The sequence below is a fragment of the Dromiciops gliroides genome, chromosome 1 (genome assembly GCF_019393635.1).
Source record: "Dromiciops gliroides isolate mDroGli1 chromosome 1, mDroGli1.pri, whole genome shotgun sequence".
NCBI classification, from domain to species: domain Eukaryota; kingdom Metazoa; phylum Chordata; class Mammalia; order Microbiotheria; family Microbiotheriidae; genus Dromiciops; species Dromiciops gliroides.
Window position 1 is genome coordinate 432,973,908 of NC_057861.1, and position 27,726 is coordinate 433,001,633.

The 27,726-nt window shown below is 38.1% G+C and overlaps 1 protein-coding gene and 1 pseudogene across 3 annotated transcripts in view; both read left to right on the top strand.

Annotated features, from left to right (window-relative positions):
• Positions 1-2,851: 2,851 nt before the first annotated feature.
• Positions 2,852-27,726, top strand: part of POC5 (POC5 centriolar protein) — a 70,063-nt gene continuing 45,188 nt past the window's right edge. For all 3 annotated transcript variants that reach the window (XM_043975410.1, XM_043975411.1, XM_043975412.1), the window contains exons 1-3: positions 2,852-2,978; positions 12,201-12,295; positions 20,612-20,753. In XM_043975410.1, the coding sequence (XP_043831345.1) occupies positions 12,212-12,295; positions 20,612-20,753 (226 nt within the window). In that variant the 5' untranslated portion in view covers positions 2,852-2,978; positions 12,201-12,211. The remainder of the gene's footprint in view (positions 2,979-12,200; positions 12,296-20,611; positions 20,754-27,726) is intronic.
• Positions 6,517-7,394, top strand: LOC122750105 (annotated as a pseudogene).

Below are 27,726 nucleotides of genomic sequence, written 5' to 3' on the forward strand. Positions count from 1 at the left end.
TGTGCCACCTAGCTGCCCCCCTTGCTTCTTTTAGAAATAGAAAGAAAGTGAAAAGTCTAAACATACCTGCTGTCCATTTAAATGCAAAGACATATTAGAAAGACCACTGGGTTTGCAGGCAGGGAGACCTGTGCTCTGCTATTTATTCCTTCTCTGACTTGTCATTTTTCTCATCTGTAAAATGAGGGGGTTGGACTAGATCTCTTCCAGCTCTAAAATACTATGATTATATCCACCACCCTGCCTCCTACCTAAGACTCCCAAACTTCTCTCCCTGAAACCAAGAATGTAGCAAATGTGCTTTTTGTTTTCTTTTAAAAAAATAATAAACATTTTTATAGTTTTTAGTTCCAAAATTTATCCTTCCTTCTCTCCTTCCCCTCCTCCCTCCCTGAAGCAGTAAGCAATCAGATATGGGTTATACATGTGCAGCTATATAACACTCAACCATATCAGTTATTTTGTACAAGAAAACTTGAATAAAAGAAAAAAATGAAAGTGAAAAATAGCAGGCTTCAGTTTGTGTTCAATCAATATCAGCTATTTCTTTGGAGGTGGATAGTATGCTTCATCATTAGTCCTTTGGGACTGTCTTGGATCATTGTATTGCTGAGAACAGTTAAGTCATTCACAATTCTTCATCAAACAGTATTACTGTCTCTGCACAAGATTCTCTTAGTTCTCCTCACTTCACCATACATCAGTTCATATAAGTTTCCGGGCCTTTCTGAAATCATCCTGCTTGTCAGGAAATGTGCTCTTGAAACAGTGATTGGGACCAAAAATGAATGTACCACCTTCCTCTACAAAGGGCAAAGTAGAGGCAAAAAGGTTCAGAAAAGAAGGACAGAACCACATAAATATGTCTAAAGCAGTCCTGTCCAGCTACATGAAAAGAAACAAAGGGGGGGGGGGCCGCCCCCATCACCCAGTGCCCCAGAGCTGAAACCAGGGAAAACACTCTGGTTTCAATACTCAGAAATAAGTGGTGATTGAAGTGAACTCAGCAAGAGCATGTCACCAAGCAGGAGGGTCACAGGAATGGGGGCCATTCACTGGAGCTAAGTGATAGGACCTCAAATATAAGGCCTAATTAGGTAGAGAACTGCTCATCAATTTTGTAAACTTAGAAACACTGTCCTCACAACACTTTGAGGCAGGTATAGTGTTATAATCCTGTTTTACTGTTGATGTAGGAGGCAAAAAGGGGTTAATAGAAAAACCTAAGACCCAAGCTCTAATATAGATATTAGCTCTAAAAGGGAGTCAGATCCCAGTTAATGGATAACTTATGTTAGGTTCTTGTACCCATAGTGATCAACATCATCCAGAACGGGTCAGGTCAAAATAACAATAAAGGAAAAAGACAACCTATAGAAATTCTAATGAAAAATGATTATATTTTGAAACTAGCTATGGGAATCAGAAAGAGACATGTGCAAAAAAAGGCCAAATTTGTCCCCAGATTCACCTTCTGACTGTAAACCCCAAAAACACACCTCCACTGAAAAAAGGACCCGCCTTGGGGGTTGGCTTAGGACCCCAGGAACTCCAAATTAGGACAGACCCTCCCCTGTACCTCCCCAAGGTGGTAATTATTATAATGAGACTGATAATCAATTTATAAATATAACTGTCTTTTCTTTCACTATTCAAGAGATACCTTTCCAATATTCTGGTTCTCTCCCTGTGATCACCCACAGTATTGCAATAAAACTTGAGAAACTGAGTCACTGAGTCTTGTAATACTTTTGGGACGACACAATCAATTTGACCAAAATTCCATCCCACATCACTGTTATGGGACCTGTGATTCAATTCGGCAAGCCTTTAACTCCTCCTAGGCACTAGGAGCTGCAGATACAAATTGGTCCCGCTCTCACGGAGCTTGCTTAACTTACACCTTTAAAAAAAAAAATGGACTGAAACAGATTTCATTAGTTGTCAAATTTAACTGAATTTAAAAGCCATATTTAACTTGTACCCTTTTTTTAAAAACTAAACCCGAATTCATTAATTTAGGAAACAACTTCTACCAAAGCAGAGCCACAATTGCTCAGCAATTTATAATCTTAAAAAATTGCCTGGGGCACTGAGGCCAAGGTTACATAGTCAGAATTGAACAGGGAAGAACCTGAACTCGTGTCTTAGGATCTTAGCTTTAAGACTAGAAGGGACCTCAGAGGAAATTAATCTAACTCCCTCATTTAACAAGTGAAGAAACCAAGGCGCTGATCTTGCCCAAGATTAGACAGCTACTTAAGTATCTGAAGCAGGACTTGAACCCAGATCTTCCTGAGTCTAAGTGCAATGTATAATCTTCCAGACCCCGCTGCCAGGTCTCTACCGACCACACCACGAGGCCTCTAGAACTCTCACAAATGCAGGAGCTCAAGAATCTAGTTCACCTGACAGGCGGGAAACTGAAGCAAGTCTTGGCGCAGAAGGGCCAAACCTCCGTCTCAATTTGTCTTAAGTAACCCCCAGGAATGAGTCCCTGCCCCAACTTTCCCTCAGCTCCTCCTCTCCACACTAAGCAGGGACAGCAATGGTGTCATTTACCGAACCCGGTGTCCATCTAGTGAGAGAACTCATAAAGAACTAAACTGGGCATGCCCAGCAACTAGATCATTCCAGCGTTCGTTAAAACCTTTAGAGCTTCCTTAGTAACGCTTTGGACCTGGGAATTCCGAAACCTTGCCCCTTTGGGTCCGCACTTCCTTTCCTTATTGGTTGAGGCCAGGCAAAGTGTTAAAAAGGAATGGGAGAAGGCACCGCCCCTGAAGAAACTGACCAATCGGACAACATTTTACTGAAAGCGCAAAACCAACCAGAAGGCTCTTCCTTAACTCCTCCTAGCAGTTTGAAACTGTCAGGTGGTTGCTGGGGCCCGGGGCTGTTCTTCCGGAATTAAAGCTGCTCTAGAACTGGAGCCGGAGTCGGACCGGGAGCCGGAGGTCCCGGACTAGGGCTGACAGGTGGGTGGTTTGGAGCGCCCCGAGTGGGATCTGTCGGGTTATAAGTCCGGGGAAGGGGAGGGAGGGACGGAGCGTATCGGAGGACTTAAAGTCCCGCTCTCCCTGGGCGCTGTTCAGCGAGAGATCGGAGCTTTGATGCTCCGTTGCCGGGCGGTGGAAGTGCTGCCCTTCTACCCACTCGAGGGAGCGCCTTCTCCATTCCCCACCCCTCCGCTCAGCATCGGGGAAGGGACACCCCCCGGTCCCCGCGGTAAAGTGAAAGGGTCCAGTCTAGGGAAGCGTGATGATGTCACCTCGCAGCTGATGGGTTTCATTTAAATCCCCCGGGCCCGCCCTCCTCAGCTCTTTCCATTGGTGGCAATCTGCGTTCATTGTTTTGTTGAACTTCATTCTTTCTCAGTTACTGCCTTGAAAGTTAGTTTTTCCTGATGTCTAGAGTTAGGACTGGAACTCCACGGTTTGTGGTGTCGTGGTCCTTTTTGGCAGCTGGTGAAACCTCAGAATAGAGGGTTGTTTTTGTTTGTTTGTTTTAAATGCATGATTACAAAGGATATCGGTTATATTGAAAGTTAGCGAAATACATTTTGTCTTATATTCATTTTTTTAAATTTTGAGTTCCAAATTGTTCATTCCTTCAGCCCCTATCCCACCCATTGTGAAGGCAAGCAGTATGATAACAAGTATACACGGACCCCAAGTTAAGAAGAAACCCTATGTCAGAAAAAACTCCGTTGAGGTTTCATTTTTTACCATTTCCTTTCCTTCTTTGTCTGGGACTTAAGATAGAATAAGGAAAATCACACTGTTGTATCTTTTGGATCTGGAGCCAGATAGACTTGAGTTCAAATTTAACATCAGATACTTAGTAGCTTATGTTTGTGCCCTGGTCAAATCACTTAACCTCTGTCTAGCTCAGTTTCCTCAGCAGGAAGATGGGGATGATAATAATAGCACCTACCTCCCAGGAGAAAAAGGAAATAATATTTATAAATCTCTTAGTACAGTGCCTGGCATTTAATGAATGCTTTGTTTCCTTCCTTACTTTTGATATTTTAAATAAAATTTTGATATTATATCGCCTATATATCCCAATAACCCATAATCAGTAATTATTTATTGACTGGCTACTATGTGCCAGGCATTTTGCTAAGCACTTTGGATACTCATATAAAAAAGACAGTTCCTGCCCTTTAGGACCTTACAGACTAATGAAAGAAGACACACAAAAGAAAACTGAAAAACAGAATGGGGAGGAGGCCGAAAGAGTACTGAAAGTGCCTGGACATGGAGGAGAACAGTCAAAGAAGTACAAAATAAATGTAGATAGGAGGAAAATGAGATGTCTTCCTGTCCCTTTTCCTTAAATAGAGGACTTTATGGCTCTACGCTCCACTCAGAGGGGCAGAGGGTACAGATGAGATGGAAGTAACTAGTCTGATTGGATTTTGCAAAGTGATGAGATTTCTCAATGATAAGTGTATTGGGAGCATGGTAGAGAAGATTAGAAGTCCAAAGTAAGTGCTCTGCATTCTTTTTCCCTCCCATAATAATAATGTCTAGCATGTGTATAATACTTTAAGGTTTATTAAGCACTTTACAGATTTTTCATTTTATCCTCACAACACTCCTAGGAGATAATGCTATTATTATCCCCATTTTACAGATGAGGATACTGAGGCCCAGAGAAGTTAAAGATTCATCCAAGGTCACACAGTTAGCAAGTCATAATGTGGAATTTAAACCAAGAACTTTGATAAAGTTACATTTTAGACATTTTAAGTTTGAGGTCCTGGAAGAACATCTAGTAGGCAGTTTGAAATAAAGGACTGAGGCTTAGCAAAGAGATTGGTGGGGTGAAGATGTGTGTGTATGTGCACAGATAATTGAACCCATGGGAGTGGATAAATAAGAGATGAGAGTGAAGAAAGAAGAGTGTCTAGGAACTATGGGAAACATTTACATTTTAGAAGCAGAAATAGATTAAAGTGGCACCTCCTCCTTTTTCTCCACCCCCTCCCCCCATAGAAAAAGTAGAAGGAAGAAGCATAAGGATGTTTTAGAAGAAAGGGGAGGAATTATAAAAGAAATGGTTCACTGTGTTGGATACTAGGGACTTAGAGTTCAAATCTAGCCTCAGGCACTAACTAGTATTTTTTTAGGATAGGAGAAAATCAACCATATTTATAGGTAAGAGAGAAAACATTTCAGGAGAGGGGTGAGTCAGAGAGGGAAAAAGAGAGGGAAGGGGGCAGAGAATGATTAATGGAGTCAAATCACAGAGGAGGCAGGAAGGGATGAAATCAGGAATACCCTGCATACTGCCCAGATTAATCTTCCTTATGAAAAGGGGATTAGCAAATATTTAGAGAGGCTGGCACATAAAGGAAAGTCATCATTTAGGAGATTCATTTTTGAAAATATAAAACAAGGCATTTTGCTAATAGACAAATGCCTATAGTACAAGATAACATAAGAGAAATACAAACCAAGTGTATTAGAGGTTTAGAGAAGGGAGAAATCTTTTACTGTTAGGGAGATTGGAGGTTTTCATATAAGAAACAGAAGGGGAACTGGGCTTTGAATACAAATAGGATTTAGATAAATGCAGTGGGGGAGGGCATTTCAGGCAGAAAGAAGAATATGGACAAAGGTACAGAAGTGGGGAAGGCATGGGATGGACATTTAAGGTAAAATGTATAATGCAGTTTCACTGGAGTTTGTGTGCATGTTTAGAGAAGTAGTAGGAAATGAAGCCTAAAAATAAACTGGGAACTTATTTTAGAGGACCTTGAATGCTGTGTTCAAGAGTATCAACCTTTAGTTGGTAGACAATGGGGAGGCATTATGGGCAATGGAAATGATGTGAGTGGAATTGTGCTAGAGGAAGATTAATATGGCAATATTGTGTCAGGTAGATTGGAGAGCTGAGAGATTGGATTCTGCTGAACCAGGGGAAAAAACTACTGCAGTAATCCTCGGGAAAGGCAGGGAGGACAGAAACAAGGGTAGTTGCTATGAAAATGAAAAGGACACAGATACAAGAGACATTGTTTGTTGAATTAAAATAGAATGGATTTGGGGGCAGCTAGATGGTGCAGTGGATAGAGCACCAGCCCTGGAGTCAGGAGTACCTGAGTTCAAATCTGGCCTCAGACACTTAACACTTACTAGCTGTGTGACCCTGGGCAAGTCACTTAACCCCAATTGCCTCACTAAAAATAAAAAAAAAAAATAGAATGGATTTGGCTGGAGAGTTTACCTTGCCAAATAGATTTAAGAGGTAGAAAAAGGAAGAACCACTAGGGAAGGACTAGTCAAGCACTAGTGGCAGTTATTACAGAGAGGTCAAATGAAATGGAAGCAAAAGCCTTTGAGGGGGGGACTTGGGTAATTAGTGAACTCTGGGAATACTACTTCACTTTTGGTAGATCAAAGCTAGATTGTTCCAGGTTTTCATAAGGGAATTGCTTGAGGTTCTCAGCTCCTCTCCAAAATTCAGTGCCACAATTTGCTGCCATAGACACATCTCTGAGAGAAGATGGTGAAGGTCAAAATCAGTGGACTTGGCTTCATCGGGCACCTGGTAACCAGGGCTGCATTTACCTTGGGCAAACATTGTGGCCATCAATAACCTCAGCTACAGGGTTTATATGTTCCAATGTGATTCTCATGTCAAGTTCAAGGGTACTGTCAAGGCAAAGAATACAAAGCCGTTATTATCTTCCAGGAGTGTGATTCTGCCAATATTAAATGGTGAGATGCTGGAGCCCAGCATGTAGTAGAGTCCACTGGTGTCTTGAAGGGTAGAGCAAGTGTGTCATCATCCCTGCCCCTTCTGCCAATTTCCCTATGTGCCTGATGAGAGCAAACCATGAGAAATATGATCATTACCTCACCATTGTCAATAATACTTCCTACACTACCAACTGCTTCACATGCAAGTACATGACCAAGATTATGCATGACAAGTTTGGCATTGTGGAGGGACTCACAACCACAGTCCATGCCATTACTATTTCCCAGAAAACAGTAGTGGTCCCTGTAGCAGTTTGTGGCATGATGGGTATACCATTGCTCAAAACATCATCCCTGCCTCCACTGATGCTGCTTAAGGCTGTGGGCAAAGCCATCCTTGAGCTGAATGGGTAGCTCACAGGCAAGGCTGTCCATGTTCCTACTTCCAATATAACTGTTGTGAATCTGACCTGCTGCCTGGAGAAACCTGCCAAGTGTGATATCAAGAAAATCACAAAGCAGACACCTAAGGGACTCTTGAAGAGAATCTTGGGCTACACAGAGAATCAGGTTGTATCCAGTGATTTTAACAGTGACAATCACTCTTATACCTTTGATACTAGCACTGGTACTAGTCTCAAGGACCATTTTATCAATCTCACCTTGTATAAAGAACAGTAAAGTTATAGCAGTCATGTAGTAGACCTCATGATCTACACGGCCTTCAGAGAGTGAAGTGAAAAGCCATGGATCTTCATCCTCAGCCAGAAAAGGAGCTTCACCACCTGAAAGCCCACATCCCTAACCTATCTCTCTATACTGGGGATCTTATGCCCTATTCATAGTCCTTACTCCAATGTACCCCTACAGAAAGGGGAGAAGCATAGAATCCTCTGTTGTGTACCATCAGTAAAGTTATTTTCAGTGGGGAGGAAAGAGAGAGAATTGGTTGAATGAATTGAGTACTTTAAACCTAAAAAAGGGAAGACTCAGGAAGGGAGTTATAACTGTCTTCCTATATTCAGAGGCTCCTCATGTGCAAGAAGGATTAGATTTACTCTGGCCCCAAAGGGAAGAAACAGGAGCAATGGATGGGAAGTTGAAAAGAGGCAAGGGAAAACTTCTTAACAATTATAACAATTATAATGAGTTGCTCTCCTCTCCACCTACCACCACTACCAAGTCTAGTCTATTTTAAGTCCCCTACATCCCTTGCTTCTATGTTGTTGGGTTTGGGGATTTTTGGAGAGTTTTTTGTTTTCCATTTTCACTGATACCACCTTATTGGAGTTCTCTTGGAAGATTGGATGACTTATTTGTCAGATGTGTTGTAGTGGGATTCCTTTCAAATATGGGTTAAACTAGATAGCTAAAACAGGCTACACAGTAACCAGCTCAGAGAACACACAGAGAATCTTTGAGAAGTTGTTGCTATAATCTTTAAATTTCCTGACTTTAAAGCTGGAGAGGAAAGTTATCTGCAAGCAAAAAAGTAACAAGCCTCAGAAGATTGATACATGATGATTACAGAAGACTTCTTTCCTTGTCCTCTTAACCTAAACACTGGAACATCAATTTTTTAAAAATTCTTTTTTATTCTGAACTTAGCAAACACCAAATTAAGTGAGCATTTGCATATACAACTTAGCATAGGAAAAGAGAATTGTACATGAAACTGTAAATCTCTATTACATATGCTTTCCTTTTTCTTCTAAGGAAGTTTAACATAATAAATTAACATGTAAGTTTAAAAAGCTGTCTTACTAGTCTATTGCCTTCTTTTTTCTTCTTTTTTCTTTTTTTTTTTGTTTTCTTTTGCTGCAGGGCAATAAGGGTTAAGTGACTTGCTCAAGGTCACACAGCTGGTAAGTGTGTAGTGTCTGAGGTTGGTTCTGAACTCGGGTCCTCCTGAATCCAGGGGCCTGTGCTTTATCTACTATGCCACCTAGCTGCCCCTTCTTCTGTGCTTTTAAAAGTTTGTTTTTGTGTTTTGTTTTGTTTTGTTTTGTTTTAATAGGAGGTAGGAGGGAGAAGGGACTCGTAATAGGTTTAAAAAAAAAAGACGAAAAGAAAAACTGTTGTAACAAATGCATACTCAGGGCAGCTAGGTGGCGCAGTGAAGAGAGCACCTGCCCTGAATTCAGAAGGACCTGAGTTCAAATCCAGCCTCAGACACTTGACACTTACTAGCTGTGTGACCCTGGGCAAGTCACTTAACACCAATTGCCTCACCAAAAAACAAAAACAAAACAAATGCATAGTCACACAAAACAAATTCCTGTCTTGGCCATGTCCAAAAACCTATCATTCTGCACCCTGAGCCCATCATTTAAGATGAAAGAGGTAAGTAGAATAGTTGGTTATTACATTGATCAGAATTCTCAAATCTTTCAAAGTTGCTTTTATTTATATTAGCATAATTATATAAATTCTTCTCCTGGTTCTGCTCACTTCAGTCTGTATCAGTTCACACAAGTGCTTGCCAAGTTTCTCTGAAACCTTTTCATTGTTTCTTAGGACAAAAAAGATTACATTACAGTCACCTGCAAGCAATTACTGGGATCTTGAACTTGCGTAGAATGAATGTATGCAGTAGTCAGTGCCCTCAGAAAAGGGGGAAAGGTATCTCCACTCCCAAACAAAAGTGAGATCCTATTTTTCTCTCGTTTCTAGAGGAACTGAGGAGAACAGAAGGGTTCTGCTATGTGGCAACAAATTACTTTCCTATTTTACATGATTGCATGGTTACTATATAACAATCATATATGTTACTGCCTTTAATGAAAAACACTTCTTCATTTCCATCCAAGATGCAAAATATTTCATTTCTTTTAAAAGCTTGTTCTAATACTAGCCCAAGTCTACAAAACCCACCCCAGGTCTTGAACAACATAAGAAAAAAATTACCTTTAAATATGGCCTCGTAATGTTACAATTAGTTAGGCTACTTGAGGAGCTTCTAGCTCCTACCTACTCTGATGGTGAAGTAAAAAATTTTGCTAACTAGTATCGGTGTAGAATTTCTCTTCCTTTCAACCATTAGTTGATGAATGCCATCTATAATGAATTGAATTTTCATTTTAGAAGGCTGTAATGGTCTGGTTTGATTTTTGTTGAACTAGCCACTTCATGATCCAACCATTCTGGAGAGCAATTTGGAACTATGCCCGAAGGACTACGGGACTGGTCATACCCTTTGACACTGCTAGGTCTGTATCCCAAAGAGACCATAGAAAAGGGAAAAGGACCCACATGTACAAAAATATTTATAGCAGCTCTCTTTGTGGTGGCAAAGAATTGGAAATTGAGGGAATGCCCATCAATAAGGGAATGGCTAAACAAATTGTGGAATATGAATGTAATGGAATACTATTGTGCTGTAAGAAACGATGAGCAGGAGGAATTCAGAGAAACTTGGAAGGACTTACACGAACTGATGCTGACTGAGAGGAGCAGAACCAGGAGAACACTGTACACAGTAATAGCAACATTGTGTGATGAACAATGAGGATAAACTTGGCTCTTCTCAGCAGTGCAACAATCCAAAACAGTTTCAGAGAACTCATGATAGAAAATATTCTCAACATCCAGAAAAAAGAACTGTGGATTATGAATGCAGATTGAACAATACCGTTTCTACTTTTGGACTGTTTTTTGTTGTTTGAGGTTTTTCCTTTGTGCTCTGATTGTTCTTTCACAAGATGACTAATGTAGAAATATGTTTGATATGACTATAAATATACAACCTATATCAGACTGTTTTCCATCTTGGGGAGGGGGGGAGAAAAGAAAAATTTGGAACTAAAAATCCAGTGTAAACAAATGTTGAAAACTATCCTTATATGTAATATGTAACTGGAAAATAATAAAATAAATTTTTTTTAAAAAAAGGTATGTGGAAACCAGATTACAAAGGACATTAAAGAACAGGCTGAGACATTTTTTGATAAGAGACCAATGAGATTTGATATTTATTAAATATCTTCAATAAATCATACTTAAATCTAAAAATAAAAAAAGAACTAGCTATTTCAAAGCTTCTTTATTTGAATACTTAATTAAAGTGGACAAAATCAAAAATCTCTTTGTCCATATCCTGAGTAACAAACTGTAGATCTTCCTAATATTCCTAGGTGATGATGATCATCCTCCAAGACCCAGTTGAAATTCTACTTTGTCATACATCTAAAGCCCACAGAGTCTCTCTCCCCATTTCAACTTCATGAAATACTTAGCTCCTTTACTATGCCTTTGGTTGTTAACTATTTGTTGCCTTGTGTCATTTCTTGTGTTGAATTTTTGTTTCTGTTTATTATCATCATTATTATTTCCATAATATTCCTACTTTGGTGCCTCATTGTGTTGTGGATATTCTCAAAGTTATGCCAGGTTAGTTCTATAAAGTCCTGGTGAGCTGAATAAGTTTCAAATACAAGCCTAATTTTAAACTCCATGTCTTTCATCTAAGGACCCTCTACACTATGTTCTAAAAAGTCACTACTTTGATTGCTTGGTAATAAATTTCTTAGCCATTTTATCTCTTCAGGATCATTTACTAAGTTTCAGAGGGTGTGTGATCTCTGTCACTGGAAGAGGTACCCACACTGACAAAATTACAGCCTTGTTGAGTATTGACAAAATTTCGCTTTTCATATGTGATAGTCTTACCTTCCCACTAGATGCTAAGCTAGTTCTGTATAACTAGAATATAAACCTCTAGGGTATAAGCTTATTGAAGGCATGAACTCTGTCTAAAAATCCTTTGTTTTCCCTTCATAAAACATAGCACAGCACTTTATGCATAATAAATATTTACTGTATAACTTGCCATAATATGTGGAAATTGTTATATTAAGTTCCACTGCACTTAACTGAAAATATTTTATTTAAAAACAGAAAACTGTATCCCAAAGAGATCATAAAAAAGGGGAAAGTATCCACATGTACAAAAATATTTATAGCAACTCTTTGTGATAGCAAAGAATTGGAAATTGAGAGGATGCCCATCAATTGGGGAATGGCTAAATAACTATATGAAGGTAATGGAGTACTATCGTGCTGTAAGAAATGATCAGCAGGCTGATTTCAGAAAAACCTGGAAAGATTTACATGAACTGATGTCAAGTTCAGTGAGCAGAACCAGGAGAACATTATACACAATAACAGCAACATTGTGCAATGATCAACTATGATGGACTTAGCTCTTCTCAGCAATGCAGTGGTCCAAGACAATTCCAAAAGAGTCATGATGGAAAATGTTCTCCACATTCAGTAAAAAAAACCTATGGAGTCTGAAGGCAGATCAAAGCATACTATTTTCACTTTTTTTGTTGTTTTTTTTTCTCATGGTTTTTCCCTTTTGTTCTGATTCTTCTTTCACAACATGACTAATGTGGAAATATGTTTAACATGATTGTACTGCATAACCCAATAAATAAATAAATGAGCACAGAGGAGAAACTAAGGTTAACATCTACTCTTGTACAGTTTTGTGCAGGATGTCTTCAGATGAAGAGAAAGTTTCAGCTCCAGCTTTACCAGGAAACACTGATCCAGACAATTCAGTTTCGTCAGATCTTCAGGTAGGTCAGAGTTAATACCATCTAAACCTTTCATGGCTTTTAAAGGAATCATGATGGAAGACCAGCAAGTTCATTCTAAGATTCAACAAATCCCAAGTGTTAGGTTACTGTAGCACCTATTACATTTAGCATAGCATCTTATACTTGAAATAGTCATAGTGGCAATATCCCAGTTGGGGAGATTTACCCTTACTATGTAGCCAAGGTAAACTGTTGACCTTTTTAAAATAGGAAGAAGAAAAACAGACATGTGTGAAAAGAAGTGCAAGGGAATATGTTGGTTCCATTCTAATTTAGCAGTATTGTTCTTATCTGTCCCTGTCTTTCCACTGTTATTTCCATAATTCAGACCTTTTGCCTGATCAATAATAATAGTCCTTCTTTAAATGGTTCTTCCCCACTTCCATTTTTATTTCGGGGGGCGGGGGGGGTGTTAAGTGATTTGCCCAGGGTCACACAGCTAGTATATGTCAAGTGACCGAAGCCAGATTTGAACTCAGGTCCTCCTGAATCCAGGGCCAGTGCTTTATCCACTGCACCACTTAGGTGCCCCCACCCCTTCCATATTTATAGTGATGCCAAGGTAATCTTTCCAATGAACAATGCTTCTCAGTATTGATATGACAATCTCTTACCTACCTCCTCATTTATCTGCCTAGCAACATACAAACTCCTTTCCCTTGTGTTCAAAGCCCCCCAAAGCGTGGCTGCCTTCTAAACAGCTGAGTAGCAGTGTGTGAGGTTGTCTGACCTACTGCTCTCTTCCCCTGTCCCTACTTTTTAAAATTCTTTCATTCTTTCATTAAAGATAGGCACATCTGAAGGGCCTTGCTTGATTTCTGCCCCACCTCTCCAGCCAAAAGGACCAATACCTCTGTGAATCTGACATGGTTATTTTTTATACTTCTCCTATGTACCGGTCACATTCCACTTAGTACTGTAGTTATTTGTATAGGAGTCTTATCTCCCCAACTTATTTCTAGGTCTTTGAGGGAAGGAACTGTGTCTTATTTTTATCTTTATCTCATCCATAAAACGTAATAAGTGTTTACCAAATGAATTTCTGGTGGTGACTCTACTCCAGCTTCCTTGGAGAAGTCAGAAATCCTTAAGTCACAACATTTTTCTTCTGAGAAAGTCATCATTTACAGTGAGGAAAAGAAACCTCAACAAGCTAAAATGTATTCAAAGTTCTATGTTCATTTACATATAAAATCCAATTTACCTCATTGACTGGTGGCATATGAACATTTTTATTTGCCTTCATTAAGCCATAAACCCCTAAAAAGGTGGAAAATTCACCTGCTTTCTAAATTCTTTGATCCAAACCAGTTTGTTGACTGTTGGTTTAATCCATTTCAGTAGAGTTTTATCCACTACTATAATTTGTAGTTCAGTAAATTGCCCATTAAACTTCATATCCTATGTTTTTTATTTTTCAGAAAACAGTATTCTCTTCTCTCCCGCTTTTGGGACTTAAAACTGAGAAATTGGGAGAACCTAGCACAGTACCTGGCACATAGCAACCACCTAATGCTTGTTGATTGATTTGAGAGCCCTGAGAGATTATTATACATTACATGCAAAAAAAAACAAAAAAAAACCTTATAAGAAGATAGTACTTAACTCTGTCAGAAATGCCACTGGCTTTTAGTGCAGATGAAAATCATTAAAAATGCCAAACAGCAACAAAAAAAAACAAACAAAAATGCCAAACAGCTCAAAATTGTGATGTCACAGATTCTAAGAATATTCTAGCTTTACATTCGGATCTCTGTTGCTGTGACATTCGACACGTTCTGCTATCTAAGACACTGGATCCAGTAGAGAGATCATATACATTGACTATGGAGGATGTGACTTTATGTAAAATATTTTACTTTTCTAAATTTCTAAATATAGGTTTGTGCTTCAGCAGCACTAATAAAAACAACCCCAAAATAGAATTTTTAGAGGAAGCACTTTTATCATTGTACACTTATCCCAGTGTAGCTTGTAAGTTTCATAGTTTCTACAGATTTGTAGAGAGAAGGGGTCCCCATTGGCCCTGTAAAACAAACAAGAGTTGTAGGAAGACCTTTGGGGAAGTGAAATTATTCTCTTGGTTGTTATTGTTGAATCAGAATTTTGGAAAATGGTAGGAAGATAGACCTGTGTTATTGAACAACTTAATTAAATGTTAAAATTAAACTTGAACTGTGTATGGGACCAACTCAGAATAATGCTTTACTTCACAGTTTTTCATTGCATTTCTTTCTGATAAGTCATTTCACCTCCCTGGGCCTCAGTTTCTTTGTCAGTAAAATTAGGCTAATACCACCTGTATTACCTGCTTCATTGGGTTGTTATGAGGAAAATGTAAGGAAAATAAAGTGTTGCATAAACAGAGCCCTCCTCTTTCATTCATCTTCCTGTTTGGCTGGAAAGAATCTAATAACCTTGTTCTCACTAAAACTTTAAGTGACTTAGAAGATTTCAGGCATATTTTACCTTCATAGGCAACAAAACCACTTTAAGAGTAAGGAAGGAATCTCTAATTGTAACAGTTGAGAATCAGTGAACTAGGAGACCATGTAGAAAAGGAAGCAGCTCTATTGATACCCCAAAATCAATTATACAGTATGAGCAGACAGTCTTCCTGGAGGTTCTGGTCAATTTCGGTTGTGGTTACTTAGTTTGGGGGGATCTAGTTGATTATTATATATATACTTAAATGCATGAGAAAGGTAAAAGTTATGAGAATCCAGTACTCCTTAGATTCAAAAAGTTCAAATGCTAAGTCACATTTATTGAACCATGGTATTCTGGTCCTTCTGAGTTCCATTTAATATATAATACCTCGTAATTCTCCATACCACTTTCTTATCACTGTCCCAAAATAAATCATAACCTTCAAAAAGATCTCTACAGTCCAGAAGACTTATAAGGGTCTGGGAAAGTTTAATGTATTCCAGGTTCAAGAAGAATGAACAGTTTGACTTGACAGCACAAAAAAGCTGATTATTCTTTACCCTTAGAAACATTTTATCTGTAATCAAGGAGGTAGCTAAACTCTGCCCTGGTAAAAATCACCTGTGAAATATTTATTGTGTTCAGTTCTGACTACCACATTTTAGGAACATTTCAGGCTAGCTAGGTGGTACTTTGGATAGAGTGCTGGGCCTAGAGTCAGGAAGATCTGTGTTCAAATCCACACTCTGGCACTTACTAGCTGTATGACCATGGACAAATCACTTAACATGTTTAGCTCAGTTTCCCCATCTGTAAAATGAGGATAATAACAGTATCTACCTCCCAAGGTTATTGTGACGATCAAATGAGAGAATAATTGTGAATTGTTTAGCATAGTTCCTAACACATAGTAAGTACTATATAAATTTTATCTATCTTTATTATTTTTATTATTATTTTAAGAAGAACTTTGACAAGGGGCAGCTAGATGGCGCAGTGGATAGAGCACCGGCCCTGGAGTCAGGAGTATCTGAGTTCAAATCCGGCCTCAGACACTTAACACTTACTATCTGTGTGACCCTGGGCAAGTCACTTAACCCCAATTGCCTCACTTAAAAAAAAAAAAAGAAGAAGAAGAACTTTGACAAACTAAAGTATTTTCTGAAGAGAATAGCCAGGACAGTGGGGGGACTGGAAACCATCCCATGTCATATTGGGATCAGTTGAAGAAGTTTGAGATGTATAGTCTGAAAAAGAGAAGCTTCAGTGAGGATGTCATTGTTGGCTTCAAATATTTGAAAAGGGATTAGGTTTATGCTACTTGACCCTAGAGGACAGAATTAGAAGAAATGAGTGGAAGCTATAGATTTAGGCTTCCTGTAATGACAAATTTACCATTAATGAAGGAAAGTTGTACAAAAGTAGAATGAGCTGCCTCAGAAATTAGTTTCCTTTTACTGGAAGTCTTCAATAGAGGCTAGATGACCACTTCCTGGAGATGATGTAGAGGGGATTTCTGATCCCTTATGTGCCTGCATCTCCAAGTTCCTTCCAACTCAGACACTATACTCCTATAATATAGCAATACCTCATTTGTCTGGCATTGTTAAAGAATGGGCTATTTTCTGTAAGTAAATCTTCTCTATATTGCCTTAAAATATCAAAAGTAAATATCAAACTATTTTTATGGAAATATTTTTAAGCAAATTACACACTTCCCTGCTTTAAACTTTCCTTGAGGACTTCAGGTTATTAATATGTTTTTATTAGAATCTGCTGTAAAACAGTGATGTCCTCAGGAGCCATGAGCATATATAGAGTTCCTTGCCCATACACTAAATTGCCCAAACTGCTATACTTTTTACAGGTCATGTTCCTGTTCTTTTAGTTTTTCTGTCTCCTTACTTCATCCTCCTTTTAAAGTGCCTATTTAGAACAATCTGCTTCCCCCTGCCCTCACTCCTTCTAGTCTGCCATAAATTTGCCAGTGACATATTCAAGTTTGCCAGATTAGTATTTATAAGTTAAAAATAAGCAGGCTCTGAGTCAGCACCCGAAGGTCTTCTTTTAGTAAAGTGATTAGATGTTTGTGACACCTATTTCAGTTTATCAGAGACCTATTTTGTCTTTCTGGTTCTTTGGCTAGCCCAGATAGTTCAGGTTGTCAAGTAAGTTATGTTAATTTGCACTCTTTATTATTTTTTTCTTGGTAGCATTTTATTTTATTTTCTAATTACATGTAGATTGTTTTCAACCTTCATTTTTATAAGATTTTGAGTTCCAAATTTTTCTCCTCCCTTCCCTCCCCCCTCCTGAGGGCAAGCAATCAGATATATGTTTTATATATATACAATCATGTTATACATATTTCCATATTAATCATGTTGTAAAAGAAGAATCAGAACAATGGGGGGAAACCACAAGAAAAATAATAACAAATAAAGTGAAAGTAGTATATTTTGATTTGCATTCAGACTCCATATTTCTTTTTCTGGATATGGAAAGCATTTTCCATCATAAGTCTTTTGGAATTGCCATGGATCATTGTATTTCTGAGAAGAGCTAAGTCTATCACAGTTGATCATCACACAATGTTGCGGTTTCTGTGTACAATGTTCTCCTGGTTCAGCTCACTTCACTCAGCATAAGTTCATGTAAGTTTTTGCAGGTTTTTCTGAAATCCACCTGCTCATCGTTTCTTAGAGCACAATAATATTCCATCACATTCATATACCACAACTTGTTCATCCATTCCCCAATTGATGGGCATCCCCTCAATTTCCAATTCTTTGACAAAAAAGCTGCTATAAATATTTCTGTACATGTGGGTCCTTTTCCCTTTTTTATGATCTCTGAGATACAGAACTAATTAGTGGTATTGCTGGGTCAAAGGGTATGCATGGTTTCATAGGCCTTTGGGCACAATTCCAAATTGCTTTCCAGAATGGTTGCATCAGTTCACAACTCCACCAACAGTGTATTATAGTGTTCCAATTTTCCCACGTCTTCTCCAACATTTATCATTTTTCTTTTTTGTCATATTAGCTAATTGAATAGGTGTGAGGTGGTATCTCAGAGTAGTTCTTAATTTGCATTTCTCTAATCAGTAGTGATTGAGAACATTTTTTCATATAGCTGTACATAGCTTTAATTTTGTCATCTGAAAACTGCCTGTTCATATCCTTTGACCATTTCTCAATTGGAGAATGACTTGTATTAAATATTTAATTCAGTTCTCTATATATTTTAGAAATGAGGCCTTTATCAGAAATACTAGCTATAAAAATTGTTTCCCAGGGGCAGCTAGGTGGCGCAGTGGATAGAGCACTGGCCCTGGATTCAGGAGTACCTGAGTTCAAATCTGGCCCCAGACATTTGATACTTACTAGCTGTGTGACCCTGGGCAAGTCACTTAACCCCAGTAGCCTCACCAAAAAAAAAAAAAAAAATGTTTCCCAGCTTTCTGCTTTCCTTCTGATGTTGGTTGCATTGGTTTTATTTGTTTTGGTTTTGGTTTTGGTTTTTTTTGCTGGGCAATGAGGGTTAAGTGACTTGCCCAGGGTCACACAGTAGTGTCAAGTGTCTGAGGCCGGATTTAAACTCAGGTACATCTGAATCCAGGACCAGCGCTTTATCCACTGCACCACCTAGCTGCCCTGCATTGGTTGTATTTGTGCAAAAACTTTTTAATTTAATCAGATTGCTCCATTTTGCATTTCATAATGTTCTTTATCTCTTGTTTGATCACAAATTCTTCCCCTCTCCATAGATCTAACAGGTAAACTATTCCTTCCTCTCTTAATTTGCCTATGGTATCACCTTCTATGTGTAAATTATGTACCCATTTTGACCTTATTTTGGCATATGGTGTTGGTCTATCCCTAGTTTCTGCCATACTATTTTCCAGTTTTCCCAGCAGTTTTTGTCAAATAGTGAGTTCTTATCCTGGAAGCTGGAGTCTTTGGGTTTATCACACAATAGATTACTATAGTCATTATGTCTTGTGTGCCTAGTCTATTCCAATGATCCACCACTCTATTTCTTAGCCATTACCAAATAATTTTAATGGATGCTGCTTTTTAGTATAGTTTTAGATCTGGTACAGCTAGGCTACCTTCCTTTGCATTTTTTTTTTCATTAATTCCCTGGATATTTTGACCTTTTGTTCTTTCAGATGAATTTTCTTATTATTTTTTCTAGCTCTATAAAATAATTATCAGTAGTTTGATTGGCATGGCATGGAATAAGTAAATTAATTTAGGTAGTGTTGTCATTTATTTATTTTGGGGGGGGCAGGGCAATGGGGGTTAAGTGACTTGCCAAGGGTCACACAGCTAGTTAAGTGTCAAGTGTCTGAAGCTGGATTTGAACTCAGGTATTCCTGAATCCAGGGCCAGTGCTTTATCCACTGTACCACCTAGCTGCCCCTTTGGGGTTTTTTTGTTGTTGTTTTTTTGCAGAGTTGTCGTTCTTATTATATTAGCTTGGGCTATCCATAAGCAATTGATATTTTCCAATTATATAGATCTGATTTGATTTGTGTGAAAAGCGTTTTGTAATTGTGTTCATAGAGTTCTTGGGTTTGTCTTGTCAAGTAGACTCCCAAATATTTTATATTGTCTACAGTTATTTTAAATGGAATTTCTCTTTCTATCTCTTGCTGCTGGGTTTTGTTTACCATATATAGGAATGCAGATGATTTATGTGGGTTTACTTTATATCCTGCAACTTTGCTAAAGTTGTTAATTGTCTCAAGTAGTTTTTTAGTTGATTCTCTAAGTATACCATCATATCATCTGCATAGAGTGATAGTTTTGTTTCCTCTTTGCCTATTATAATTCCTTCAATTTCTTTTTCTTCTCTTACTGCTAAAGCTAACATTTCTAGTACAATATTGAATAATAGTGGTGATAATGGGCATCCTTGTCTCACCCCTGATCTTATTGGGAATGTTTCTAATTTATCCCCATTACATATAATGCTTGCTGATGGTTTTAGATAGATACTGCTTATTATTTTAAGGAAAGCTCCATTTATTCCTTTGGTTTCTAGTGTTTTTAATAGGAATGGGTGCTGTATTTTGTCAAAAGCTTTCTCTGCATCTATTGACATAATCACATGATTTTGCAATTTGCATTCTTTAAATTAGTTTTATGATTCTTTTTGGTTCACTTCCACAGGGGATTGAGTCAAGGCATTGAAACAGCTGTCAGGTTCACTTCATATAAAGTAAAATTTCATAGGCTGTAAATTTCACGTTCCAGAGATTTTCAACTTTGATTTAAAAGGGTGACTAATGTGGAAATAGGTTTTGCATGATTTCACATGTATCATCGATATCAAATTGCTTGCCCTCAAGGAGGGAAGACAGAAAAGAAGGAGAGAGAGAGAATTTGGAATTTAAATGATTGTTAAAAAATTTTTATATTTAATTGGGAAAATCTAATACAATGTTTTACAAATTTTTAAATTAAAAGAAAGGACAACTTGGGTTCACACAAGGCAGTATGGAAAGCAAAAGGATTCATTCCCTTTCTGTGTTGTTGGCTGCAGATAAGCCACTTCAATTTGGAGTACTCTTGGGCAATGTCTAAATTGTACTATCATTAAGTTGGCAAGATATAGGTGTTCAGAAACATAATTAGAACTCAGGACTTTGTTGCATAAGAAAGTTAGGGTGGTTTTATAGATAAATTTTTTTTTCCCCCAAAGGAAATTTATTTACTATGACATAGCCCTGGTTGATGAAAAATCTGATCATAAATGTCATTTTAAAGAATTGAGGTAGAAGACTCTTTTCTTTAAAAAAACAAATGTTTAAAACATGATCACATCATAATGTTATTGGTGACTGCTTTTTTATAGACTGAATATGAAGAGTTGCTTCGATATGCTGTGGTGACACCAAAGAGTGATGCAATTACCTCAAAACAGTCTTATCCTAAGTCATTAGGGGGAACAGATGACAGGATATTGAGTGCACTGGCTGAAGAGCCACATACTTCAGGTGAGAGAGCACACCTTTAATTTATTTTCTTAATAAACATTTTTATTTAAAGTTTTGAATTCCAAATTCTCCCCCTCTCCCCACTCCCTGAGGCAGTAAGCAATCAGATATAGGTTATACATGTGTAATTATGTAAAACTTTTCTATATTAGTTACTTTTTGTAAGAAGACTCAAGTAAAAGAAAAAAATTAAAGAAAGTGAAAAATAGCATGCTTCAGTCTGTGTTCTATCAATATCAGTTCTTTCTCTGGAGGTGGATAATATGCTTCATCACTAATCCTTTGAGATTGTCTTAGATCATTGTATTGCTGAGAATAGCTAAGTCATTCACAGTTCTTCATCACACAATATTTCTGTTACTGTGTACAATGTTCTTCTGGTTCTTTTCACTTTACTATACATCAGTTCATGTAAGTCTTTCCAGGTTTTTCCAAAATCATTCTGCTTGTCATTTCTGATAGCACAATAATAATCCATTACAATCATATACCACAGTTTGTTTAGCCATTTCCCAATCGATGAGCATTCCTTTGATTTCCAATTCTTAGCCACTATAAAAAGGGCTGCTAAGAATATTTTTGTTCAAATAGGTCTTTTTCTCTTTTTTTGGATGTCTTTGGGATATAAACCTAGCAGTATGTACTTTTAATTTAAAAGATTACCACACATGAATAATACTAACTTACTAATTTATCATTGAGTATATATTTTTAAAACATTAGAGTCTTAACTGTCAAACCCTGAAAAGAAATGACTGAAGAGCCGCAGTGGTTATTACACCATCAACTCTCACCAAACAGCCCTAGAAGTTATACACCAACTGTTAACTCTGTTTTTGGTTTTTTGGGTTTTTTTAGTGAGGCAATTGGGAGTTAAGTGACTTGCCCAGGGTCACACAGCTAAGTAAGTGTTAAGTCTGAGGCCGGATTTGAACTCAGGTTCTCCTGAATCCAGAGCCAGTGCTCTATCCACTGCGCCACCTAGCTGCCCCCCAACTGTTAACTCTGAAAAATAAAATAAAATAAAACCAAAGAGCTCACAGAGGTTATAGGCAAAAAGCCTTTATTCTGTTGGAGGAGGGAGACTAGACATGTGTGCCGGGATCTCCTCTAAGACTGAGGAGAGCAAGGCTAAGCCTTGACTAATGACAAAAAAGTCTATTCATAGCAAGGTTTCATGACTTGAAAGTAGTTCCTATAGATGCTTTTGGAGAAGCTTAGGAACCACCTGGGGCTAGTTTGAGCCAATTATGTGATTTAGCTGCAGCAGAGTTTATCCAGAGGGTGAGCACAAAGGATTGTTGTTATGCCAAGATCAGAGCATAGCTTGCTTGCTTGCTGGGCCTTAGCTCTGGAAAACAAGTTGTCTCCTAATAGTAAGAAAAGAGCGTAGTAAAAAGAAGAATGATCTTGGGATGAGCGTACTAACAAAACCAATAGACAACACATTTTTTAAAATGTGTACTAGTGGAGGTAGCTAGGTGGAGCAGTGCATAAAGCACCATCCCTGGATTCAGGAGGACCTGAATTCAAATCTGGGCCCAGACACTTGACACTTACTAGCGGTGTGATCCTGGAAAAGTCACTTAACCCTCATTGCTCTGCACCAAAAAAAAAAAAAAAAAACACGTGTACTAGTAATGAAAATTTTCTTCTGTGAGCAGGTTAGGAGCTAACTTTCCTTATAAAAAGAGTATATCACTTTTCCATGTACTTAGTAGGTTCTCAGTAAATGCTTTCTTATAATGATGATGGTAATGACTTAAGTTGCTGAAAAAGTATTAAAACTATATTTTGGTAAAAACAGTGAGTTAAGTAGCAGAGTTGATATTGGTAGTATAATTATAGTCTAGTGCTTTGAATGTTCATCACCCATAAGTACTTTAATATTTCATCTTTTGTCTCTGTAGTAGGCTGATAATATAAAGATTGTCATGAAGTATTTGAAGATTGATTCCAGTTTAGTTATTTTAATTCTATTTTCAATTAATCCTTTGATGTGTAAAGATTTTGTTGTAGTATTATGTAACTTTTTCCTTTCATTCATCATAAATATACAGTAAAATAATAATCTTTCATTCATAAATTTCACAATTTTTGAAGAAATTTTTATTCCCCACTATATTGGTTGGTTGTTTTCCTTTATTTTTGAAGAGGACCAAAATTATATCAATATGTTAGAGTCAAGTTACAGTGTGTCCAACTGTGGCTGATCTGACCATTATGAGTTCAGAATGCACTGCCACAGGTCAGGACCAAATAATCCATGTGAACATTTGGGTTGGATTCTCTAATTTTTCACATTTCATCTTCCTTTTGAGCTACTTCAATTCTACTTTGCTCATAGAGCACAACACCTTCTTTGATGAGGTCATGCCATGCTGGGCCAGTATTCCCATGTCATGCATCAATTCCAAAGTTCTTAAGAAAGACCTTAAGAATGTTCTTATATCACTTTTTCTGATCTCCATGTAAGCTTTTGCCTTGTGTGAATTCTCTGTAAAATAATCTTTTAGGCAAGTGTGTGTATGCCATTTGAATAATGTGGCCAGCCTATATGAGTTGCACTCTCTGCAGTAGTTTGAATGTCTGGCAGTTTAACTGGAGAAAGGACCTCAGTGGTATCTTATGCTGCCAAGTGATCTTCAGAATTTTCATAAGACAATTCAAATGGAAGCAATTCAGTTTCCTGGCATGGTGCCAGTAGACTATCTAGTTTTCACAGGCATATAACAATGAGATGTGTCACCACTATACAGTTTAGGAATAATTAAGGACAAACTTTTTTTAATTGTTCTCCTTTGATTGCACAATAACACACTTAAGGAAGCACAATATCCAGACTTAAAAATTGAATGAATAATTATTCCACTAATTGGCCCTAACATTTACAGCTTAGATACCCCACAGAGGAGTTTAGTTATTTTAAAGTCCCAGAGAAGCCACTTATTAAGACCTAGTTGTTGTTTTTTTTAATCCTCATTTTACCCCTATCTAGGTCCCAGAGCATGAAGTCTGAGGAAAGCTCTGTATGGTGAGCTTCCTGGTCTATTAGTATTTCATTCTTGGATTTTCTAATTCATTTTACCTGCAAACTTTACCCAACTTGCTTACTCTTTTTTTCCATGTTTTGTTTTTTGGAATAGACCAGACTTATTGTTTCATTGGTGTTGGTAAATGATTCTACCAGTGAAAGTTAGCACCTTCTATAACAACTTCATAGTGCCTGAGGCACTGAGAGGTTGAATGCCTTGTGCAGGGTCACCCAGCCAGTGTGGGTGATGGGCAGGAATTGAAAATAGGTCTCTCCAATTCCAAGGGCAGTTCTCTATCCAGTATGCCATGCTTATGTCTCTGTAGCTTATGTTATGTTATATGTCATTATTATAGTAATGTCGCCATATATCTATGTGATACTTTATATTTCCCATGACTTTCCTGCATCGCTCTCATTTCTCTTTCCATTCTTTCCTCCCTCTCTCTAAATCTTCCTTCTATCTCTCCTACTTTCTCTTCAAAGTCCCTTTTGAGTGCTTCCATGGCCTGAGACCAGTTCATATTTTTCTTGGAAGCTTTGGATGTAGGAACCCTGAGGTTGTTATCTTCTTCTGAGGGTGCACCTTGATCTTCCTTATCACTAAAGAAACTTTCTATAGTTCTCAACTTTCTTTGCTTGCTCATCTTGCCCTCTTTTACTTGACTTTTAACTCCCCACTGGGAGGCCCTGCTTCTAGGCTACACTACCATTCCCAGCTTCAGAGGGTCCCAGGTGTTTTGGTTTGAGGGAGGGCAGGTTTTAGTCTCACCTGGCCTGTTCTCTGGTCCGAAGATAACCTCAAGCCTACTTACTAAACAACCAACCAGCAAAGCTTTCTGTGGTGTGGTTCTTGGCTTTGATGAGCCTGCGCCCCTCCCCCACCTGGGCCTCCTGCCACTCAGTATTTCTTCCTGGTTCCCTGCTGAGGGAGGGACAGCCGAATTCCTCCCTAGGTCCTGCTGACACCCCTGCACTTTCTCTCCCCACCCCCCACCCCACCCCGAGCCAGCTGTTCAGCCCTCTCACCCAACCACAGGCTCAGTTCCAAAAGACACTGGTACTGAAGCTAATTTGGCAGCTCGGGGGTTAAGTTCCTCTGGTAAGGCGTGCCTAGGGTCTCTGTCAGCACCATCTTGGACTTTACCAGTAGCTCAGCACAGCCCCCTTTAATCTGTCTATGGTTGGAAAATAATCTCAGCCAGTATTTTTGTGGGTTTTTCTGCTCTAGGGGTTCTTTTTTTTTTCTAGGGATTCTTTTATTGCTGTTTTGGGGATAATTGTATCAGGAGCTCTGTGCATTTAATGTCTTTCCTCTGCCATCTTGGCTCCGCCCCTCTGATACGTTATATTTCCAAAGGGCTTTTATAAACTTTATTTCATTTGGTCCTTAAAATAGCCTTATGAAGGCATGTTTACAGTTGCAAGAGATTGAGGAACAGAGAGTAAGTACTAGTAAATGGTAGATGAAAAAACCAAGGGTCAGATTATAACTAGCAAGTGATAATTACAACCCAGGACTCCAGATTCCTAGTCAAATGTTTATTCTACTATTCCACACACTCTCTTAAATTCTGTAATAATAAGATGCCTCTTAGAGGTTTACACAATGTCTTTGCAAATGACCCAGTGGGCACACCATAACTATGCCCCATAGCCAAAATGGCCATACCAGAAGGATCAGGTTGACCATGGGAATTAGACAGTCTCCAAGTCTAGATATACTAGATATTAAGACATCTTCAGTGATTTGGGTATGGACATAAGGGACCTGTTTTAGATGATAGCCAGTATGACTGATACAGAACATATATACTTACTGGAAGTTAAATGGAGATAGAAACATTTTGTTCAAAGTGAAGAAGCAATGAGAAGAACAGGACATAAATGCATGTGATCTTTTTTTTTTTAAAGAAGCAGTAGAAAGCCACAAGCACAGTGGATACATATAAGATTGACAAATTAGGGATTTATGGAGAGACATAAGTAAGAATTACATGGGATCAGAAAGCATGAAATTACATCTATATAGGTGGAGGGAATGTCTACACCAATGAAACCACAAAAACCCATTGATGGGATTGTGAGGACTTTATTCACATGCCAGTATACAGTGATCATTTCTGAATCTGAAGTATAAGGAGGGGGTGTGGATGTGGATATGTGTGTTATGTATAAACATATATTTTCTTTTATTAGTGTGAAAAGAATGATAAAAACTCTGCAATATTTATATGTATATCAATACTATTTGCACATGACCCAGTTACCAAATAGTATTAAATGTTTCTTATGGGCTCACTAAAATTTTCTCACTCCTGCTTTTTCCTTGGTTCTTCTGAGCACACCCCCCCCCCCATTTATGGGGTCACTTAGTAATTTAAAGTTTGTAGATAATCCTGTAGCCATTTTTACAAGTCAGCATCAGTAGCTCCTTTACACCTGTGGCTCTCAAACTTTTTGGCCTCAGGATTTTATTTTATTTAAACCCCCAGTGAATAGCCCAATGGTTATCAGGTATTGATTACTTTCTTCCTTGATCCTGGGCTTAAAATATCTCTATGTCCCCAATTTTTTTGTATTGTTAAGGGCTAAAATTCTAGCTAGTCTGTCTAAAATATCTAATGAGTGGTCGCCAATAAATTATAAGCTTTAGCAAGTTAGACTTTTAAGCATTTATTAAGGAGAATAAGAATTTGGTAAAGAGAGAGAGAAAGGCCTAGATTTCTATCTATTAAAAGGAGAGCACATTTCTAGCTCCCTCCTCTGCCAGCGTCCAGAGGAAAGAGAGAGCGAGACTGAGCGCCAGTCTCTTCCTTCCTCCTCCCACTAGCCCGCGTCACTTCCTGAGTCCTGGTCTTGCCCTCAAAGACCTTCCCTTCATGGGCAGAACTCCTCTACAGTAAGTATCCAGCAGGTGGCGTTATTCCAATCATTACAGTCCCCCCTGTTGTTCCTCAAGAAACAAAATGTTTCCTTGACGGAACAGTAAAAACAATATGATAACTATTGCTAACTAATAATATGTGAACAACAATATAGAAAAGAAAGAGAGGAAAGTTTTGTCCAGAGGGGCGTTTTTTTTTGTCCTCATGAACCGACGCTTTGACATTAGTCTTGCAAAGGGAGGGCCTCTGCAGAGAATACATGTTACAGATGGTGTATATTATAACAGAAAGAGAAAAAAAAACAACAAAAACAACAAATCAAAACTGTTCATTTAAAGTCTCTGAAAGTCTTTTCTCAGATGTCCTCTAGGTGTAGTCGTGGAATGGAAGTCTTTTCAGGGGTTGATGTGTGGATACTGGTAATCAGCCAGGAAATTTCCTACAAAATTGAGCTTAATACAACTTTAAAATAGCTTTGTCAATAATCAAATCAAACAATGAAAGTTCTCAAAAACATGTCTAAGGGAATACAGAATCTTAGTTGTTAACACGTGAAACATACAATAAAACAAAAATTGAACCATTCTTTAAAATTACATTATTATTATAGTCCCCCCTTATGGAGAGTAATTGAGAAGACAATTGCTGCGATATTAATTTTTAAAAATAATTTTTTTATCTTTGTTTCATCACTTTTTGCATCATCTGCCTAATTATCCTCATGCCATTATGAGAAATTAAAAAATCTAATATAATTGGTAACAGGTGTCAAGGCCAAATTCAACACTGTATTTATCATGACACCTGAGATAATTATGGGGGTTACCATAAAAGAACAGAGAAATGATGGGATATGAGCATTCCCACACTTGAGCAATATGTACTGCCCATACAGTATGCCAGGCTTAAAATAGGTGGATGGAATATATGTCCATGCCACCGAACATATTGGAAGAAACTGAGTCAGACTTAATCAGATGCATGGGACTGAGATGTCCATGGCATCAGGCATATAGGAGGGAGCATGGAAGCCAGGTGTAGAAGTGAGATG